Below are 22,016 nucleotides of genomic sequence, written 5' to 3'. Positions count from 1 at the left end.
TCAGATGAATACGTGACTTGAGCAGTGGTGCAAAAGGGAGGGATTCAAATTCCAGGGACATTGGAACTGGTTCTGTGCGAGGTGGGACCCGTACAAACCAGACGGTCTACACCTGGGCAGGACCGGAACCAATGTCCTAGGGGGAGTGTTTGCTCGTGCTGTTGGGGAGGAGTTAAACTAATATGGCAGGGGGATGGGAACCTATGCAGGGAGACAGAGGGAAATAAAATGGAGGCAGAAGCAAAAGATAGAAAGGAGAATAGTAAAAGTGGAGGGCAGAGAAACCCAAGGCAAAAAACAAAAAGGGCCACAATACAGAAAAATTCTAAAGGGGCAAGGTGTGTTAAAAAGACAAGCCTGAAGTCTCTGTACCTCTATGCGAGGAGTATTCGGAATAAGGTGGACGAATTAACTGTGCAGATAGCAGTTAACGGATATGATGTAATTGGCATCACGGAGACATGGCTCCAGGGTGACCAAGGCTGGGAACTCAACATCCAGGGGTATTCAACATTTAGGAAGGATAGACAGAGAGGAAAAGGAGGAGGGGTTGCGTTGCTGGTTAAAGAGGAAATTAATGCAATAGTAAGGAGGGACATTAGCTTGGATGATGTGGAATCGGTATGGGTGGAGCTACGGAATACCAAAGGGCAGAAAACACTGGTGGGAGTTGTGTACAGGCCACCAAACAGTAGTAGTGAGGTTGGGGACAGCATCAAACAAGAAATAAGGGATGCGAGCAATAAAGGTACAGCAGTTATCATGGGCGACTTTAATCTACATATTGATTGGGCTAACCTAACTGGTAGCAGTAAGGTGGAGGAGGATTTCCTGGAGTGTATTAGAGATGGTTTTCTAGACCAATATGTCGAGGAACCAACTAGAGAGCTGCCCATCCTCGACTGGGTGATGTGTAATGAGAAGGGACTAATTGGCAATCTTGTTGTGCGAGGCCCCTTGGGGAAGAGTGACTATAATATGGTAGAATTCTTTATTAAGATGGAGAGTGACAAAGTTAATTCAGAAACTAGGGTCCTGAACTTAAGGAAAGGTAACTTTGACGGTATGAGGCGAGAATTGGCTAGAATAGACTGGCAAAGGATACTTAAAGGGTTGACGGTGGATAAGCAATGGCAAACATTTAAAGATCACATGGATGAACTTCAGCAATTGTACATCCCTGTCTGGATTAAAAATAAAACGGGAAGGTGGCTCAACCGTGGCTAACAAGGGATAGTGTTAAATCCAAGGAAGAGGCATATAAATTGGCTAGAAAAAGCAACAAACCTGAGGACTGGGAGCAATTTAGAATTCAACAAAGGAGGACAAAGGGTTTAATTGAGAGGGGGAAAATAGAGTACGAGAGGAAGCTTGCTGGGAACATAAAAACTGACTGCAAAAGCTTCTATAAATATGTGAAGAGAAAAAGATTAGTGAAGACAAACATAGGTCCCTTGCAGTCGGATTCAGGTGAATTTATAATGGGGAACAAAGAAATGGCAGACCAATTGAACAAATACTTCGGTTCTGTCTTCACGAAGGAAGAGACAAATAACCTTCCAGATGTACTCTGGGACAGTGGGTCTGATGAGAAGAAGGAACTGAAGGATATCCTTATTAGGCGGGAAATTGTGTTAGGGAAATTGATGGGATTGAAGGCCGATAAATCCCCGGGGCCTGATGGTCTACATCCCAGAGTACTTAAGGAAGTGGCCATAGAAATAGTGGATGCATTGGTGATCATTTTCCAACAGTCTATCGACTTTGGATCAGTTACATAGAAACATAGAAAATAGGTGCAGGAGTAGGCCATTCGGCCCTTCTAGCCTGCACCGCCATTCAATGAGTTCATGGCTGAACATTCAACTTCAGTACCCCATTCCTGCTTTCTCGCCATACCCCTTGATCCCCCTAGCAGTAAGGACCTCATCTAACTCCTTTTTGAATATATTTAGTGAATTGGCCTCAACAACTTTCTGTGGTAGAGAATTCCACAGGTTCACCACTCTCTGGGTGAAGAAGTTCCTCCGCATCTCGGTCCTAAATGGCTTACCCCTTATCCTTAGACTGTGACCCCTGGTTCTGGACTTCCCCAACATTGGGAACATTCTTCCTGCATCTAACCTGTCTAACCCCGTCAGAATTTTATATGTTTCTATGAGGTCCCCTCTCATTCTTCTGAACTCCAGTGAATACAAGCCCAGTTGATCCAGTCTTTCTTGATAGGTCAGTCCCGCCATCCCGGGAATCAGTCTGGTGAACCTTCGCTGCACTCCCTCAATAGCAAGAATGTCCTTCCTCAGGTTAGGAGACCAAAACTGTACACAATACTCCAGGTGTGGCCTCACCAATGCCCTGTACAACTGTAGCAACACCTCCCTGCCCCTGTACTCAAATCCCCTTGCTATGAAGGCCAACATGCCATTTGCTTTCTTAACCGCCTGCTGCACCTGCATGCCAACCTTCAATGACTGATGTACCATGACACCCAGGTCTCTTTGCACCTCCCCTTTTCCTAATCTGTCACCATTCAGATAATAGTCTGTCTCTCTGTTTTTACCACCAAAGTGGATAACCTCACATTTATCCACATTATACTTCATCTGCCATGCATTTGCCCATTCACCTAACCTATCCAAGTCGCTCTGCAGCCTCACAGCATCCTCCTCGCAGCTCACACTGCCACCCAACTTAGTGTCATCCGCAAACTTGGAGATACTACACTCAATCCCCTCATCTAAATCATTAATGTACAGTGTAAACAGCTGGGGCCCCAGCACAGAACCCTGCGGTACCCCACTAGTCACTGCCTGCCATTCTGAAAAGTACCCATTTACTCCTACTCTTTGCTTCCTGTCTGACAACCAGTTCTCAATCCATGTCAGTACACTACCCCCAATCCCATGTGCTCTAACTTTGCACATCAATCTCTTGTGTGGGACCTTGTCGAACGCCTTCTGAAAGTCCAAATATACCACATCAACTGGTTCTCCCTTATCCACTCTACTGGAAACATCCTCAAAAAATTCCAGAAGATTTGTCAAGCATGATTTCCCTTTCACAAATCCATGCTGACTTGGACCTATCATGTCACCTCTTTCCAAATGCACTGCTATGACATCCTTAATAATTGATTCCATCATTTTACCCACTACCGATGTCAGGCTGACCGGTCTATAATTCCCTGTTTTCTCTCTCCCTCCTTTTTTAAAAAGTGGGGTTACATTGGCTACCCTCCATCCATAGGAACTGATCCAGAGTCAATGGAATGTTGGAAAATGACTGTCAACGCATCCACTATTTCCAAGGCCACCTCCTTAAGTACTCTGGGATGCAGTCCATCAGGCCCTGGGGATTTATCGGCCTTCAATCCCATCAATTTCCCCAACACAATTTCCCGGCTAATAAGGATTTCCCTCAGTTCCTCCTCCTTACTAGACCCCCCGACCCCTTTTATAACCGGAAGGTTGTTCGTGTCCTCCTTCGTGAATACCGAACCAAAGTACTTGTTCAATTGGTCCGCCATTTCTTTGTTCCCCGTTATGACTTCCCCTGATTCTGACTGCAGGGGACCTACGTTTGTCTTTACTAACCTTTTTCTCTTTACATATCTATAGAAACTTTTGCAATCCGTCTTAATGTTCCCTGCAAGCTTCTTCTCATACTCCATTTTCCCTGCCCTAATCAAACCCTTTGTCCTCCTCTGCTGAGTTCTAAATTTCTCCCAGTCCCCAGGTTCGCTGCTATTTCTGGCCAATTTGTATGCCACTTCCTTGGCTTTAATACTATCCCTGATTTCCCTTGATAGCCACGGTTGAGCCACCTTCCCTTTTTTATTTCTATGCCAGACAGGAATGTACAATTGTTGTAGTTCATCCATGCGGTCTCTAAATGTCTGCCATTGCCCATCCACAGTCAACCCCTTAAGTATCATTCGCCAATCCATCTCAGCCAATTCACGCCTCATACCTTCAAAGTTAGCCTTCTTTAAGTTCTGGACCATGGTCTCTGAATTAACTGTTTCATTCTCCATCCTAATGCAGAATTCCACCATATTATGGTCACTCTTCCCCAAGGGGCCTCGCACAACGAGATTGCTAATTAATCCTTTCTCATTACATAACACCCAGTCTAAGATGGCCTCCCCCCTAGTTGGTTCCTCGACATATTGGTCTAAAAAACCATCCCTTATGCACTCCAGAAAATCCTCCTCCACCGTATTGCTTCCAGTTTGGTTAGCCCAATCTATGTGCATATTAAAGTCACCCATTATAACTGCTGCACCTTTATTGCACGCACCCCTAATTTCCTGTTTGATGCCCTCCCCAACATCAGTTGGACTGGAGGGTAGTTAATGTAACACCTCTTTTTTAAAAAGGAGGGAGAGAGAAAACGGATAATTATAGACCGGTTAGCCTGACATCAGTAGTGGGGAAAATATTAGAATCAATCATTAAGGATGAAATAGCAGTGCATTTGGAAAGCAGTGACAGGATCGGTCCAAGTCAGCATGGATTTATGAATCTTCTAGAATTTTTTGAGGATGTAACAGAGTTGCCAAGGGAGAACCAGTGGATGTGGTGTATTTCGACTTTCAAAAGGCTTTTGACAAGGTCCCGCACAAGAGATTGGTGTGCAAAATCAAAGCACATGGTATTGGGGGTAATGTACTGACTTGGATAGAGAACTGGTTGGCAGACAGGAAGCAGAGAGTCGGGATAAACGGGTCATTTTCAGAATGGCAGGCAGTGACTAGTGGAGTATCTCAGGGCTCAGTTCTGGGACCCCAGCTCTTTACACGATACATTAACTGTTGTGTATCTGTAAAGCATGCACTCCTCTGTTCTGCCACCAGGGAGCTCATCCCCTGAAGTCCCAAGAGATTCCAGCATCCCTTGGGAGCACTGTATATAAGCCGACCCCTGAGGCCTGTTCCTCACTCTGGAGTATCTTATTAAAGACTGAGGTCACTGTTACTTTAACCTCCCTGTGTGCAGCCTCATCTGTGTTAGGAACACAGTATTAACGATTTAGATGAACGAATTGAGTGTAATATCGCCAAGTTTGCAGATGACACTAAACTGGGTGGCGGTGTGAGCTGTGAGGAGGATGCTAAGAGGCTGCAGGTTGACTTGGACATGTTAGGTGAGTGGGCAAATGCATGGCAGATGCAGTATAATGTGGATAAATGTGAGGTTATCCACTTTGGGGGCAAAAACACGAAGGCAGATTATTATCTGAATGCCGGCAGATGAGGAAAAGGGGAGGTGCAACGAGACCTGGGTGTCATGGTTCATCAGTCATTGAAAGTTGGCATGCAGGTACAGCAGGCGGTGAAGAAGGCAAATGGTATGTTGGCCTTCATAGCGAGGGGATTTGAGTATAGGAGCAGGGAGGTCTTACTGCAGTTGTACAGGGCCTTGGTGAGGTCTCACCTGGAATATTGTGTTCAGTTTTGGTCTTCCAATCTGAGAAAGGACGTTCTTGTTATTGAGGGAGTGCAGTGAATGTTCACCAGATTGATTCCAGGGATGGCTGGACTGACATATGAGGAGAGACTGGATTAACTGGGCCTTTATTCACTGGAGTTTAGAAGGATGAGAGGGGATCTCATAGAAACGTATAAGATTCTGACGGGACTGGACAGGTTAGATGCAAAAAGAATGTTCCCGATGTTGGGGAAGTCCAGAACCAGGGGACATAGGATAAGTGGTAGGCCATTTAGGACTGAGATGAGGAGAAACTTCTTCACTCAGAGTTGTTATCCTGTGGAATTCCCTGCCGCAGAGAGTTGTTGATGCCAGTTCATTGGACATATTCAAGAGGGAGTTAGATATGGCCCTTACGGCTAAAGAGATCAAGGGGTATGGAGAGAAAGCAGGAAAGGGGTACTGAGGGAATGATCAGCCATGATCTTATTGAATGGTGGTGCAGGCTCGAAGGGCCGAATGGCCTACTCCTGCACCTATATTCTATGTTTCTATGTTACACGAAAGAACTGATTCCTGTAATCGGCAGTGCTACCATAAAGGTCTCCTACGATGGAGCGGTGCACAAGCTACCACTCTGTGTGGTACCGGGTGATGGTCTCACGCTGTTCGGCCGGAGCTGGCTGGGAAAGATACGCTGGAACTGGGACGACAGCCAAGCGCTATCGCCCGCTGACGACACTTCGTGTGCACAGGTCTTAAACAAATTTCCTTCGCTGTTCGAACCAGGCATCGGGAAATTCCAAGGAGCAAAAGTGCAGATCCACCTAATTCCGGGGGCACGACCCATCCATCAGAAGGCGAGAGCAGTACCGTACATGATGAGAGAAAGGGTAGAGATCGAGCTAGACCGGCGACAAAGCGAGGGCATCATCTCACCAATCGAGTTCAGCGAGTGGGCCAGTCCTATTGTCCCAGTCCTCAAGAGAGATGGCACCGTCAGAATCTGTGGCGATTACAAAGTAACTATCAATCGTTTCTCCCTGCAGGACCAATACCCACTACCAAAAGCCGACGACCTCTTTGCAACACCGGCGGGAGGAAAGACGTTCACGAAGCTGGATCTGACCTCAGCCTACATGACGCAGGAACTGGAGGAATCATCGAAGGCCCTCACCTGCATCAACACGCACAAAGGTCTTTTTGTTTATAACAGATGCCCGTTTGCAGTCCGATCAGCGGCAGTGATATTCCAGAGAAACATGGAAAGTTTACTGAAGTCGGTCCCGCACACCGTGGTTTTCCAGGACGACATCTTGGTCACAGGTCGGAACACAGTCGAGCACCTGCAGATCCTGGAGGAGGTTCTTAGTCGGCTCAACCGTGTGGGGCTCAGGTTAAAACTCTCGAAGTGCGTTTTCCTGGCACCTGAAGTGGAGTTCGTGGGAAGGAGGATTGCGGCGGACGGCATCAAGCCCACCAACGTGAAGACTGAGGCAATCGAGAACGCACCGAGGCCACAGAATGTGATGGAGCTGCGGTCGTTTCTGGGACTCCTGAACTACTTTGGTAACTTCTTACCGGGTCTCAGCACACTGTTAGAACCACTACATGTCTTACTACGAAAAGGGGGAAATGGGTTTGGGGCAAAAGCCTTTGTAGAAGAAAATGCCTTTGTAAAAGCGAGAAAATTGTTATGCTCAAACAAATTGCTTGTGTTGTATGATCCATGTAAGTGTTTGGTACTAGCATGTGATGCGTCGTCATATGGCGTCGGGTGTGTATTGCAACAAGCTAATGATTTCGGAAACTGCAACCGGTTGCTTATATATCCAGGAGTCTGTCTAAGGCCGAGAGAGCCTGCAGCATGATTGAGAAAGAAGCGTTAGCGTGTGTCTATGGGGTAAAGAAAATGCATCAGTACCTGCTTGGGCTAAAATTCGAATTGGAAACTGACCATAAGCCACTTATATCCCTGTTTTCCGAGAGCAAAGAGATAAATACCAACTCATTGGCCCGCATCCAGAGATGGGCGCTCACGTTGTCCGCATACAACTACGTCATCCGCCACAGGCCAGGCACAGAAAACTGTGCCGATGCTCTCAGTAGGCTGCCATTGCCCACCACGGGGGTGGAAATGGCGCAGCCTGCAGATCTAGCCATGGTTATGGAAGCATTTGAGAGTGAGCAATCACCCGTCACTGCCCGGCGATCAAAACCTGGACAAGCCAGGACCCCTTATTATCTCTAGTCAAAAACTGTGTGCTTCACGGGAGCTGGTCCAGTGTCCCAATGGAAATGCAGGAAGAGATAAAGCTGTTCCAGCGGCACAAAGATGAAATGTCTATACGGATAGACTGCCTTCTGTGGGGCAATCGAGTAGTGGTCCCCAAGAAGGGCAGAGACACCTTCATCAATGACCTCCATAATACCCACCCAGGCATCGTAATGATGAAAGCGATGGCCAGATTCCATGTGTGGTGGCCCGGTATCGATGCGGACTTAAGAGTCCTGTGTTCACAGATGTAATACATGCTCGCAGTTAAGCAGTGTACCCAGGGAGGCGCCGCTAAGTTTATGGTCTTGGCCCTCCAAACCGTGGTCTCGGGTATACGTTGATTATGCAGGCCCGTTCTTGGGTAAAATGTTCCTTGTGGTTGTAGACGCGTACTCCAAGTGAATTGAATGTGAGATAATGTCGGCTAGCACGTCCGCTGCCACTACTGAAAGCCTGCGGGCCATGTTTGCCACACATGGCTTACCCGATGTCCTGGTGAGCGACAATGGACCATGTTTTACCAGTGCTGAGTTCAAAGAATTTATGACCCGTAACTGGATCAAACATGTCACATCTGCCTCTTTTAAACCAGCGTCCAATGGTCAGGCAGAGAGAGCAGTGCAAACCATCAAGCAAGGCTTGAAGAGGGTAACTGAAGGCTCGCTGCAGACTCGCCTATCCCGAGTCCTGCTTAGCTACCGCACGAGACCCCACTCACTCACTGGGATCCCACCTGCTGAACTGCTCTTGAAAAGAGCACTTAAGACAAGGCTCTCATTAGTTCACCCTGATCTACATGAACAGGTAGAGAGCAGGCGGCTTCAACAAAGTGCATACCATGATAGCGCAAATGTGTCACGCGAGATTGAAATCAATGATCCTGTATTTGTATTAAATTATGGACAAGGTCCCAAGTGGCTTCCCAGCACTGTCGTGGCCAAGGAGGGTAGCAGGGTGTTTCGGATCAAACTTTCAAATGGACTCATTCACCGGAAACACTTGGACCAAATCAAACTCAGATTCACGGACCACCCTGAACAACCCACCTTGGACCCTACCTTTTTTGATCCCCCAACATACACACCAATGGCAACCGGCACCACGGTTGACCACGAAGCAGAACCCATCATCCACAGCAGTACAGCGAGGACTCAACAAAACCAGCTTTCACACCAATACGATCAACCAAGGCAAGAAGAGCCCCAGATCGATTCACACTGTAAATAGTTACACTATTGACTTTGGGGGGGAATGTTGTTATATATGTGGACTTGTATTTACTCTGTACAGCCACCAGAGGGCTCATTCCCCAGAGTCCCAAGGGATCTCATAATCCCTTGGGAGCACAGGTATTTAAGGAGGCTTCACAGGTTGGAGAGGCACTCTGGAGACCTACAATAAAAGACTAAGGTCATACTTTACTTTGAGCTCACAGTATTCAGTCTGACTCTTTCTCCATAGTTTACACTGGAGGTTTCGCAATTGGTAAATCATATTCCAGTCAACTCATTCTAATTTCTCAGCAACTAGCTCACCCAGCTCAGTTTGGATTACAATATTAACTATTATCGCTCAGAAAAAGCTGCAGAAATAATGGCCCAGAAATCCCGATCTCTCCTTCCCGTGGGCGTTCGACTGGATTCTGGAGAAAAGAGGCGCACCTACCTGAAGCTGCTGTGCCCACACGAGATCCCGGTCCGGAGGCCTCCCTGACTGCGCGTCGCAGCCCGTGCACGTCGGGACATGCGCAGGCCTGGAGCTGGAGTCACATGGCTCTGGGCAGCCAATCAGGTAAAGTATATTCTCATTCATAGTAATAGGGGTTTGGTAAGCCCGAAACTCCTATTACTATGAATGAGAAACACCCGCAAACGCTACATAAAACATTAAAAAAAACACCTCATATAAATACACTGTAAAAATTAAAGTTGATAGAAATGTTTTTGAAAAAAAAATATTTGCCGATCTTTAAAAAAAGTTTTAATTATGGTTTAAAATAAAATTACCTGAGAGGGCAGGGTTTTTAACGTAAATATGTATTTTTAAATTTTATTTTATATGTTTTTGATATGTTTTTAAACTCTTACACTGATAAAAGTAGGCCATGTGCCTGCTTTCACCAGGTGCAAGAGTTTTAAGGACATTCACTGGGCAAATAGCCCAATCTCTGCCGTGGGAATATCGTAGCTCCCGAGATGCTGGAGATCGGTCTAGCCAGAAACTTGACAGATCGGAAAAGCCGGTTTTCAGCGCATGTGCATTGCGCGCCGAAAACCGGCTTTTCCAATGCATTCCCGGGTCCGTACACACTCCGTACCGGTCCGGGGAGGCTGCGATTTCTGGGCCATAAACGTTTATCCTTAGGAAAGTGGAGTGTCTTGAAAACTACCATACCATTCTGGAATCGGAATCTGATGAACATCCATCCATACTCGCTGTGGCTGCACATTCTTCACTCTTCTCAGTCTCCCCACTGTGATCTCCTACTAATCTAAAAAAGAAACAACTTGCATTTATATAGCGCCTTTCACCACCTCAGGACGTGCCAAATCGCCTCACAGCCAATGAAGTACTTTTGGAGTGTAGACATTGTTGTAACATAGGAAACGCGGCAGCCAATTTGTGCACAGCAAGCTCCCGCAAACTGCAATGTGATAATGACCAGATAATCTGTTTTAGTGACATTGATTGAGGGATAAATATTGGCCAGGACACCGATGGAAATGGCGTTCGACAAGGTGTTTGATAAAGTGCCACTTAATAGGCTTGCCAGCAAAGTTGAAGCCCATGGAGCAACAGGGACAGTGGCAGCATGAATACAGAATTGGCTCAGTGACAGGAAACAGAGTGTAGTGGTGAACGGTTGTTTTTCGGACTGGAAGAAGGTATACAGTGGTGTTCCCCAGGGGTCGGTTCTAGGACCACTGCTTTTCTTGATATATATTAATGACTTGGACTTGGGTGTACAGGGCACAATTTCAAAATTTGCAGATGAATAAAATCTGGAAGTATAAATGTTTTTTATTCATTCATGGGATATGGGCGTCGCTGTCCAGGCCGGCATTTATTGCCCATTCCTAATCGCCCGTGAGAAGGTGGTGGTGAGCCGCCTTCTTGAACCGCTGCAGTCCGTGTGGTGAAGATACTCCCACAGTGCTGTTAGGGAGGGAGTTCCAGGATTTTGACCCAGCGCCGATGAAGGAACGGCCGATATATTTCAGGATGGTGTGTGACTTGGAGGGGAACGTGGAGGTGGTGGTGTTCCCATGCGCCTGCTGCCCTTGTCCTTCTAGGCGGTAGAGGTCGCGGGTTTGGGAGGTGCTGCCGAAGAAGCCTTGGCGAGTTGCTGCAGTGCATCTTGTAGATGATACACACTGCAGCCACGGTGCGCCGGTGGTGGAGGGAGTGAGTGTTGAAGGTGGTGGATGGGGTGCTGATCAAGTGGCCTGCTTTGTCCTGGATGGTGTCGAGCTTCGAGTGTTGTTGGAGCTACACTCATCCAGGCAAGTGGAGAGTATTCCATCACACTCCTGACTTGTGCCTTGTAGATGGCGGAAAGGCTTTGGGAAGTCAGGAGGTGGGACACTCACCACAGAATACCCAGCCTCTGACCTGCTCTTGTTGCCACAGTATTTATGTGTCTGGTCCAGTTAAGTTTCTGGTCAATGGTGACCCCCAGGATGTTGATGGTGGGGGATTCGGTGATGGTAATGCCGTTGAATGTCAAGGGGAGGTGGTTAGACTCTCGCTTGTTGGAGATGGCCATTGCCTGGCACTTGTGTGGAGCGAATGTTACTTGCCACTTATCAGCCCAAGCCTGAATGTTGTCCAGGTCTTGCTGCATGTGGGCACGGACTGCTCCATTATCTGAGGAGTTGTGAATGGAACTGAACACTGTGCAGTCATCAGCGAACATCCCCACTTCTGACCTTATGATGGAGGGAAGGTCATTGATGAAGCAGCTGAAGATGGTTGGGCCGAGGACACTGCCCTGAGGAACTCCTGCAGTGTTGTCCTGGGGCTGTGATGATTGACCTCCAACCACCACAACCATCTTCCTTTGTGCTGGGTATGACTCCAGCCAGTGGAGAGTTTCCCCGATTCCCATTGACTTCAGTTTTACTCGGGCTCCTTGGTGCCATACTCGGTCAAATGCTGCCTTGGTGTCAAGGATAGTCACTCTCACCTCACCTCTGGAATTCAGATCTTTTGTCCACATTTGGACAAAGGCTGTAATGAGGTCTGGAGCCGAGTAGTCCTGGCGGAACCCAAACTGAGCATCAGTGAGCAGGTTATTGGTGAGTAAGTGCCGCTTTATAGCACTGTCGATGACACCTTCCATCACTTTGCTGATGATTGAGAGTAGACCGATTGGGTGATAATTGGCCAGTTGGATCTGTCCTGCTTTTTGTGGACAGGACATACCTGGGCAGTTTTCCACATTGTCGGGTAGGTGCCAGTGTTGTAGCTGTACTGGAACAGCTTGGCTAGAGGCGTGGCTAGTTCTGGAGCACAAGTCTTCAGCACAACAGCCGGGATGTTGTTGGGGCCCATAGCCTTTACTGTATCCAGTGCACTCAGCCATTTCTTGATATCACGTGGAGTGAATCGAATTGGCTGGAGACTGGCTTCTGTGATGGTGGGGACCTCAGGAGGAGGCCGATATGGATCATCCACTCGGCACTTCTGGCTGACGATGGTTGTAAACACTTCAGCCTCGTCTTTTGCACTCACATGCTGGGCTCCGCCATCACTGAAGATGGGGATATTCAGGAGCCTCCTCCTCCCGTTAGTTGTTTAATGGTCCACCACCATCCATGACTGGATGTGGCAGGCCTGCTTAGCCCTGTCTATGACATGCTGCTTCACTGTTCAGCATGCATGTAGTCCTGTGTTGCAGCTTCCCCAGGTTGGCACCTCATTTTTAGGTATGCCTGGTGCTGCTCCTGGCACGCTCTTCTGCACTCCTCATTCAACGAAGAGTACAGAAGAGCATGCTAGCAGCATGGGATAGTCCCCTACTCAGACTGCCCTTTGAATCCTGTGCCCGAGGTATCAGGGAAGCAAACATACACTGGAAATGTTGCAGAGAAAGGTCACAAGGTTCATTTTTACAAATACACATTCCCTCCATGGAACTTTGCCTCTCGGGAGCTCCTGCTGTGAAATCGCAGGCGCGCTCCACAAGAATTTCTCCCCCACAGGAAACCACCGAAGTAATTAAACCAGGAAACTGATGAACCTAACATGTCTGAATAGCTGATTAATTAGTAGGCAATTAACTCGAGAGATCGTCACCCAAAGTGATTAATTGGCATAACAAAGCACGGTGGACATAATAGGCTCGCAAACCGATATCATCAAGTGCAGATTCAAAAGGCACTTCAAGTCTGTTGAGGAAAGGAGAGAGAGAGGGAGAAGGAGAAGGGGACAGGGAGAGAGAGAGAGACGGAGAGAGAGAGGGAGAGAGAGAGAGAGAGAGAGAAAGGAGAGAGAGGAAGAAGGAGAGAGAGAGGAAGAAGGAGAGAGAGAGGAAGAAGGAGAGAGAGAGGAAGAAGGAGAGAGAGAGGGAGGGAGAAGGAAAGAGAGAGGGGGAGAGAGGGAGAAAGAGAGGAGAGAGAGAGGGAGAAGGAGAGAGCGAGAGAGAGAGAGAGTGAGGGAGAAGGAGAGAGTGAGAAGGAGAAAGGGAGAAGGAGAGAGTTGGAGAGAGAGATCATGAGAAGGAGAGAGAGAGAGGAGAGAGAAACATAGAAGCATAGAAAATAGGTGCAGGAGTAGGCCATTCGGCCCTTCGAGTCTGCACCACCATTCAATAAGATCATGGCTGATCATTCCCTCAGTACCCCTTTCCTGCTTTCTCTCCATACTCCTTGATCCCTTTAGCAGCAAGGGCCGTATCTAACTCCCTCTTGAATATATCCAATGAACTGGCATCAACAACTCTCATTGGTAGGGAATTCCACAGGTTAACAACTCTCTGAGTGAAGAAGTTTCTCCTCATCTCAGTTCTAAATGGCCTACCCCTTATCCTAAGACTGTGTCCCCTGGTTCTGGACTTCCCCATCATCGGGAACATTCTTCCCGCATCTAACCTGTAAGAATCTTGTAAGTTTCTATGAGATCCCCTCTCATCTTTCTAAACTCCAATGTATAAAGGCCCAGTTGATCCAGTCTCTCCTCATATGTCAGTCCCGCCATCCCTGGAATCAGTCTGGTGAACCTTCGCTGCACTCCCTCAATAGCAAGAACGTCCTTCCTCAGATTAGGAGACCAAAACTGAACACAATATTCCAGGTGAGGATTCACCAAGACCCTGTACAGCTGCAGTAAGACCTCCCTGCTCCTATATTCAAATCACCTAGCTACGAAGGCCAACATACCATTTGCCTTCTTCACCGCCTGTTGTATCTGCATGCCAACTTTCAATGACTGATGAACCATGACACCCAGGTCTCGCTGCACCTCCCCTTTTCCTAATCTGCCGCCATTCAGATAATATTCTGCCTTCGTGTTTTTGCCCCCAAAGTGGATAACCTCACATTTATCCACATTATACTGCATCTGCCATGCATTTGCCAACTCACCTAACCTGTCCAAGTCACCCTGCAGCCTCTTGGCATCCTCCTCACAGCTCACACTGCCACCCAGTTTAGTGTCATCTGCAAACTTGGAGATATTACACTCAATTCCTTCATCTAAATCATTAATGTATATTGTAAATAGCTGGGCTCCCAGAACCGAGCCCTGCGGCACTCCACTCACTGCCTGCCATTCTGAAAAGGACCCGTTTATCCCAACTCTCTGCTTCCTGTCTGCCAACCAGTTCTCTATCCACGTCAGTACATTACCCCCAATACCATGTGCTTTGATTTTGCACACCAATCTCTTGTGTGGGACCTTGTCAAAAGCCTTTTGAAAGTCCAAATACACCACATCCATTGGTTCTCCCTTGTCCACTCTGCTAGTTACATCCTCAAAAAATTCAAGAAGATTTGTCAAGCATGATTTCCCTTTCCTAAATCCATGCTGACTTGGACCGATCCTATCACTGCTTTCCAAATGCGCTGCTATTTCATCTTTAATAATTGATTCCAACATTTTTCCCACTACTGATGTCAGGCTAACCGGTCTATAATTACCCGTTTTCTCTCTCCCTCCTTTTTTAAACAGTGGTGTTACATTAGCTACCCTCCAGTCCATAGGATCAGATCCAGAGTCGATAGACTGTTGGAAAATGATCACCAATGCATCCACTATTTCTAGGGCCATTTTCTTAAGTACTCTGGGATGCAGACTATCAGGCCCCGGGGATTTATCGGCCTTCAATCCCATCAATTTCCCGAACACAATTTCCCGCTTTATAAGGATATCCTTCAGTTCCTCATTCTCACTAGACCTCGGTCCCCTAATATTTCCGGAAGGTTATTTGTGTCTTCTTTCGTGAAAACAGAACCAAAGTATTTGTTTTAACTGGTCTGCCATTTCTTTGCTCCCCATTATAAATTCACCTGAATCTGACTGCAAGATTAGTTTTCACTAATCTTTTTCTCTTCACATATCTATAGAAGCTTTTGCAGTCAGTTTTTATGTTCCCATCAAACTTCCTCTCATACTCTATTTTCCCCCTCCTAAATAAACCCTTTGTCCTCCTCTGCTGTATTACAAAATTCTCCCAGTCCTCAGGTTTGCTGCTTTTTCTGGCCAATTTATTTGCCTCTTCCTTGGATTTAACATTATCCTTAATTTCCCTTGTTAGACACAGTTGAGCCACCTTCCCCATTTTATTTTTACTCCAGACAGGGATGTACAATTGCTGAAGTTCATCCATGTGATCTTTAAATGCTTGCCATTGTCTATCCACCGTCAACCCTTTAAGTATCACTCGCCAATCTATTCTAGCCAAGTCACGTCTCATACCATCGAAGTTACCTTTCCCCAAGTTCAGGCCCCTAGTCTCTGAATTAACTGTGTCACTCTCCACCTTAATAAAGAATTCTACCATATTATGGTCACTCTTCCCCAAGAGGCCTCGCACAACAAGACTGTTAATTAGTCCTTTCTCATTACACATCACCCAGTCTAGGATGGCCAGCCCTCTAGTTGGTTCCTCGACATATTGGTCTAGAAAACCATCCCTAATACACTCCAGGAAATCCTCCTCCACCGCATTGCTACCAGTCAATATGTTGATTAAAGTCGCCCATGATAACTGCTGTACCTTTATTGCACACATCCCTAATTTCTTGTTTGATGCTGTCCCCAACTTCACTACTACTGTTTGAGGGAGGGAGAAGGAGAGAGGGAGAGAGAGTGAGAAGGAGAGAAAGGGAGAAGGAGGGAGAGAGGGAGAAGGAGAAAGAGAGAGAGGGGGAGAAGGAGAGGCAGAGGGAGAGGGAGGCAGAGAGAGAGTGAAAGAGAGATACAGAGGTAGGGAGAGAAAGAGAAAGGGAGGAAGAGGGAGAGATGGGCAAAGGTAGATAGAGAGGAAGAGAAAGAGAAAGAAAGAGAGAGAGAGAGAGATAATACTTCTCAGGCTTTGTTAAAAAGATCAGATATTAAGTCACTGTGAATCAGGTTTTTGGATCCAGCATTCCATCTTTTAGAATAGGTCACAAGAAAAAGATGCCATTTAAAACAAAAATTGACTGTACCTTTTGAGATTATGGCCAGGGGAATCTTCGTCAATATTCTTGGGCTCATCTTCATCCCTTAGATCTCGTGATAGCTTTGCCAAATAAAGGGAGAACACAGGAAGACCTTAGTGTCCAATTGAACAGTTTCGAAGGACAAGCAAGCGTTGGATACAACTCTAGTTCAAGGAATGGCACTTTATCTCTCCATCAGGCACTTTGTCGTTCTCTAGTCTTAGCTTCATTTTAGCAGCGGCAGAGCTGAACTATTGCGCCTGAGGTGGCAGGAGATGCTGGGGGAGATGGGTCTGTCGGTGTACTCCGGGGCGGGGCTGGGGGCAGAGTGCTTGGGGTGGGCACCCTCCATCGGAACACCGTGCTGGCAGGGAGGGTCTGCACCCTTGGTTCTCTTCTCCCAGTTTTTCTGTCCTTCCATTGCAATCTGCACTACACCCACCTCCTCAGCTGTTCAAATGTTTTCCGTGCCTCATAAATGTCTTTAATTTCTCGCTCCCTGTTATCCCGTGCGATCACTTCCACCATTTAACCATCTCCTATTTCCTATCAGTGTGGCGGCCCCCACCTGCGAAAGACCATCAGCGGCAGATCGGGGCCATAAAAGGAATGGCGGCTATTTGTGGCGTGGCGGTGTACGATTTCAAGGTACAGGGCGAGCTGGTGCAGGAGGGCAAAGGCAGCGAAGAGTGATGTCATCATGGTCCGGGTCGGTGATTGGAGCGTGGGCAGATACAACAGGAGCGGCGAGGTCGGGGCGAAGGAGCAGCGAGAGACTGTGAAGGGATGTGAGCCCAGGGCAGGCGCGAGTTCGGGGCCCAGGGGCAGCGCGGGCCCAGCCCACACTGCGATATGTGCGCGCACTAGGTCTGTGCAGCAGAGCAGGTCTCCAGTCGTCCTGGTTAACCCTTGCCATTGGACCAAGACCTCGCTCTGTCAAACCCCGTGTGGTGGCTGGTGAGCAACGGCCACCACACATTAAAAAAAAACACATAAAGGCATCTTCCACTCTAAACTAATATGGCAGGGGGATGGGAACCTATGCAGGGAGACAGAGGGAGATAAAATGGAGACAGAAGCGAAAGACAGAAAGGAGAATAGTCAAAGTGGAGGGCAGAGGTACCCAAGGCAAAAAACAAAAAGGGCCACTTTACAGCAAAATTCTAAAGGGTCAAAGTGTGTTAAAAAGACAAGCCTGAAGGCTCTGTGCCTCAATGCGAGGAGTATTCGGAATAAGGTGGACGAATTAACTACGCAGATAGCAGTTAACAGATAAGATGTAATTGGCATTACGGAGACATGGCTCCAAAGGTGACCAAGGTTGGGAACTCAACATCCAGGGGTATTCAGCATTTAGAAAGGATAGACAGAAAGGAAAAGGAGGCAGGGTGGCGTTGCTGGTTAAAGAGGAAATTAATGCAATTGTAAGGAAGGACATTAGCCTGGATGATGTGGAATCGGTATGGGTGGAGCTACGGAATACCAAAGGGCAGAAAACGCTAGTGGAAGTTATAGGCCATCAAACAGTAGTAGTGAGATTGGGGACTGTATCAAACAAGAAATAAGGGATGTGTGCAATAAAGGTACAGCAGTAATCATGGGCGACTTTAATCTACATATTGATTGGGCTAACCAACTGGTAGCAATGCGGTGGAGGAGGATTTCCTGGAGTGTATTAAAGATGGTTTTCAAGACCAATATGTCGAGGAACCAACCAGAGAGCTGGCCATCCTAGACTGGGTGATGTGTAATGAGAAGGGACTAATTAGCAATCTTGTTGTGCGAGGCCCCTTGGGGAAGAGTGACCATAATATGGTGGAATTCTTTATTAAGATGGAGAGTGACAAAGTTAATTCAGAAACTAGGGTCCTGAACTTAAGGAAAGGTAACTTTGACGGTATGAGGCGCGAATTGGCTAGATTAGACTGGCAAAATATACTTAAAGGATTGACGGTGGATAGGCAATGGCAAACCTTTAAAGATCATATGGATGAATTTCAACAATTGTGCATCCCTGTCTGGAGTAAAAGGTGGCTCAACTGTGGCTAACAAGGGAAATTAAGAATAGTGTTAAAGCCAAGGAAGAGGCATACAAATTAGCCAGAAAAAGCAGTAAAGTGGAGGACTGGGAGAAATTTAGAATTCAGCAGAGGAGGACAAAGGGTTAATTAAGAGGGGGAAAATAGAGTACGAGAGGAAGCTTGCCGGAAACATAAAAACTGACTGCAAAAGCTTCTATAGATATGTGAAGAGAAAAAGATTAGTGAAGACAAACGTAGGTCCCTTGCAATCGGATTCAGGTGAATTTATAATGGGGAACAAAGAAATGGCAGACCAATTGAACAAGTACTTCGGTTCTGGCTTCACAAAGGATGTACTAGGGGACCGAGGGTCTCGTGAGAAGGAGGAACTGAAGGATATCCTTATTAGGCGGGAAATTGTGTTCGGGAAATTGATGGGATTGAAGGCCGATAAATCCCCAGGGCCTGATAGTCTACATCCCAGAGTACTTAAGGAAGTGGCCATAGAAATAGTGGATGCATTGGTGATAATTTTTCAGCAGTCTATCGACTCTGGATCAGTTCCTATGGACTGGAGGGTAGCTAATGGAACACCACTTTTTAAAAAAGGGAGAGAGAAAACGGGTAATTATAGATCGGTTAGCCTGACATCAGTAGTGGGGAAAATGTTGGAATCAATCATTAAGGATGAAATAGCAGCGCATTTGGAAAGCAGTGACAGGATCGGTCCAAGTCAGCATGGATTTATGAAAGGGAAATCATGCTTGATAAATCTTCTGGAATTTTTTGAGGATGTAACGAGTCGAGTAGACAAGGGAGAATCAGTGGATATGGTGTATTTGGACTTTCAAAAGGCTTTTGACAAGGTCCCACACAAGAGATTGGTGTGCAAAATCAAAGCACATGGTATTGGGGGTAATGTACTGACGTGGATAGAGAACTGGTTGGCAGATAGGAAGCAGAGAGTCGGGATAAACGGGTCCTTTTCAGAATGGCAGGCAGTGACTAGTGGGGTGCCGCAGGGCTCAGTGCTGGGACCCCAGCTCTTTACAATATATATTAATGATTTAGATGATGGAATTGAGTGTAATATCTCCAAGTTTGCTGATGACACTAAACTGGGTGGCGGTGTGAGCTGTGAGGAGTACACTAAGAGGCTGCAGGGTGACTTGGACAGGTTAGGCGAGTGGGCAAATACATGGCAGATGCAGTATAATGTGGATAAATGTGAGGTTATCCACTTTGGAGGCAAAAACATGAAGGCAGAATATTATCTGAATGGCAGCAGATTAGGAAAAGGGAAGGTGCAACGAGACCTGGGTGTCATGGTTCATCAGTCACTGAAAGTGGGCATGCAGGTACAGCAGGCGGTGAAGGCAGCAAATGGTATGTTGGCCTTCATAGCTAGGGGATTTGAATACAGGAGCAGGGAGGTCTTACTGCAGTTGTACAGGGCCTTAGTGAGACCTCACCTGGAATAGTGTGTTCAGTTTTGGTCTCCTAATCTGAGGAAGGACGTTCTTGCTATTGAGGGAGTGCAGCGAAGGTTCACCAGACTGATTCCAGTGATGGCTGGACTGTCATATGAGGAGAGACTGGATCAACTGGGCCTTTATTCACTGGAGTTTAGAAGAATGAGAGGGGATCTCATAGAAACGTATAAGATTCTGACGGGACTGGACAGGTTAGATGCGGGAAGAACGTTCCCGATGTTGGGGAAGTCCAGAATCAGGGGACATAAGTCTTAGGATAAGGGGTAGGCCATTTAAGACTGAGATGAGGAGAAACTTCTTCACTCGGGGAGTTGTTAACCTGTGGAATTCCCTGCCGCAGAGAGTTGTTGATGCCAGTTCATTGGATATATTCAAGAGGGAGTTAGATATGGCCCTTACGGCTAAGGGGATCAAGGGGTATGGAGAGAAAGCAGAAAAGGGGTACTGAGGTGAATGATCAGCCATGATCTTATTGAATGGCGGTGCAGGCTCGAAGGGCCGAATGGCCTACTCCTGCACCTATTTTCTATGTTTCTATGTTTCAGGATGTAGTTCGGGATCTGGAATATTAGGTCCTTCATTGAAACACCTGTGAACTCATCCTTTTTTTGGCGTGGAAGCAAGTCATCCTCGCTTCGAGAGACTGCCTATGATGATAATGATGATGCAAGTACTAAGCACGGACCGCAGTTTAAATAAAGCTGCAGGTCAGATTGGAGTTGGAAAGTACCTGGGCAAACATACACTATACAGGTGGACCGTTCGTGCTATATAATGAAATACCGGAATAGCGTGACCACGTTATACCGCGTATAGTGGGCGAATCCTGTTCACTACCAGAAGGCGAGGATTGCATTTACTCGTCGTTTCATTGCCAAATTAACTTGCTGCTCCTCTTAAAACTGGATCGAGAAGTATGAGCAGTATTTAAAATCTTTGACCTGACTGTGTTTGGAAAGTGTGAGAAGCAGATTACAGTAGTGGAAATTTCACATTGATGTATAACCACTAGGCATACTCAAATACTTTGGTTCTGTCTTCACGAAGGAAGACACAAATAACCTTCCAGAAATACTAGGGGACCGAGGGTCTAGTGAGAAGGAGGAAATTATGTTGGGGAAATTGATGGGATTGAAGGCCGATAAATCCCCGGGGCCTGATAGTCTGCATCCCAGAGTACTTAAGAAAATGGCCCGAGAAATAGTGGATGCATTGGTGATCATTTTCCAACAGTCTATCGACTCTGGATCTGATCCTATGGACTGGAGGGTAGCTAATGTAACACCACTTTTTAAGAAAGGACGGAGAGAGAAAACGGGTAATTATAGACCGGTTAGCCTGACATCAGTAGTGGGGAAAATGTTGGAATCAATTATTAAAGATGAAATAGCAGCACATTTGGAAAGCAGTGACAGGATTGGTCCAAGTCAGCATGGATTTATGAAAGGAAAATCCTGCTTGAAAATCTTCTAGAGTTTTTTGAGGATGTAACTAGTAAAGTATACAAGGGAGAACCAGTGGATGTAGTGTATTTGGACTTTCAAAAGGCTTTTGACAAGGTCCCACACAAGAGATTGGTGTGCAAAATTAAAGCACAAGGTATTGGGGATAATGTACTGACGTGAATAGAGAACTGGTTGGCATACAGGAAGCAGAGAGTCAGGATAAACGGGTCTTTTTCAGAATGGCAGGCAGTGACTAGTGGGGTGCCGCAGGGCTCAGTGCTGGGACCCCAGCTATTTACAATATACATTAATGATTTGGATGAGGGAATTGAGTGTAATATCTCCAAGTTTGCAGATGACACTAAGCTGGATGTTTCTATAGAGTTTAGAAGAATGAGAGGTGGTCTTATTGAAACTTATAAGATTATGAGGGGGCTGGACAGGGTAGATTCAGAGAGGATACTTCACCTCGTGGGGAATCTAGAACTAGGGGGGCATAGTTTCAGAATAAGGGGTCACCATTTAAAACTGAGATGAGGAATTCTTTCTCTCAGAGGGTCGTGAATCTTTGAATTCTTTCCCCAGAGAGCTGTGGAGGCTGGGTCATTGAATATATTTAAGGTGGAGATAGACAGATTTTTAAATGATAAGGGAGTCAGGGGTTATGGGGAGTGGGCGGGGAAGTGGAGTTGAGGCCAAGATCAG

At 46.7% G+C, this 22,016-nt stretch overlaps 1 protein-coding gene across 1 annotated transcript in view; it reads right to left on the bottom strand.

The window, feature by feature from the left end:
• Positions 1–22,016, bottom strand: part of eif2ak2 (eukaryotic translation initiation factor 2-alpha kinase 2) — a 140,408-nt gene that overhangs the window by 60,160 nt on the left and 58,232 nt on the right. The window contains exons 6-7 of the mRNA XM_070884643.1: positions 16,359–16,432; positions 10,102–10,198 (exon numbers count right to left, since the gene is read on the bottom strand). Coding sequence (XP_070740744.1) covers positions 10,102–10,198; positions 16,359–16,432 — 171 coding nt within the window. The remainder of the gene's footprint in view (positions 1–10,101; positions 10,199–16,358; positions 16,433–22,016) is intronic.

Source organism: Pristiophorus japonicus, chromosome 7 (genome assembly GCF_044704955.1).
Source record: "Pristiophorus japonicus isolate sPriJap1 chromosome 7, sPriJap1.hap1, whole genome shotgun sequence".
NCBI classification, from domain to species: domain Eukaryota; kingdom Metazoa; phylum Chordata; class Chondrichthyes; family Pristiophoridae; genus Pristiophorus; species Pristiophorus japonicus.
Note: the sequence above shows the minus strand (reverse complement) of the source record. Positions and strands in the feature narration are given on the sequence as shown.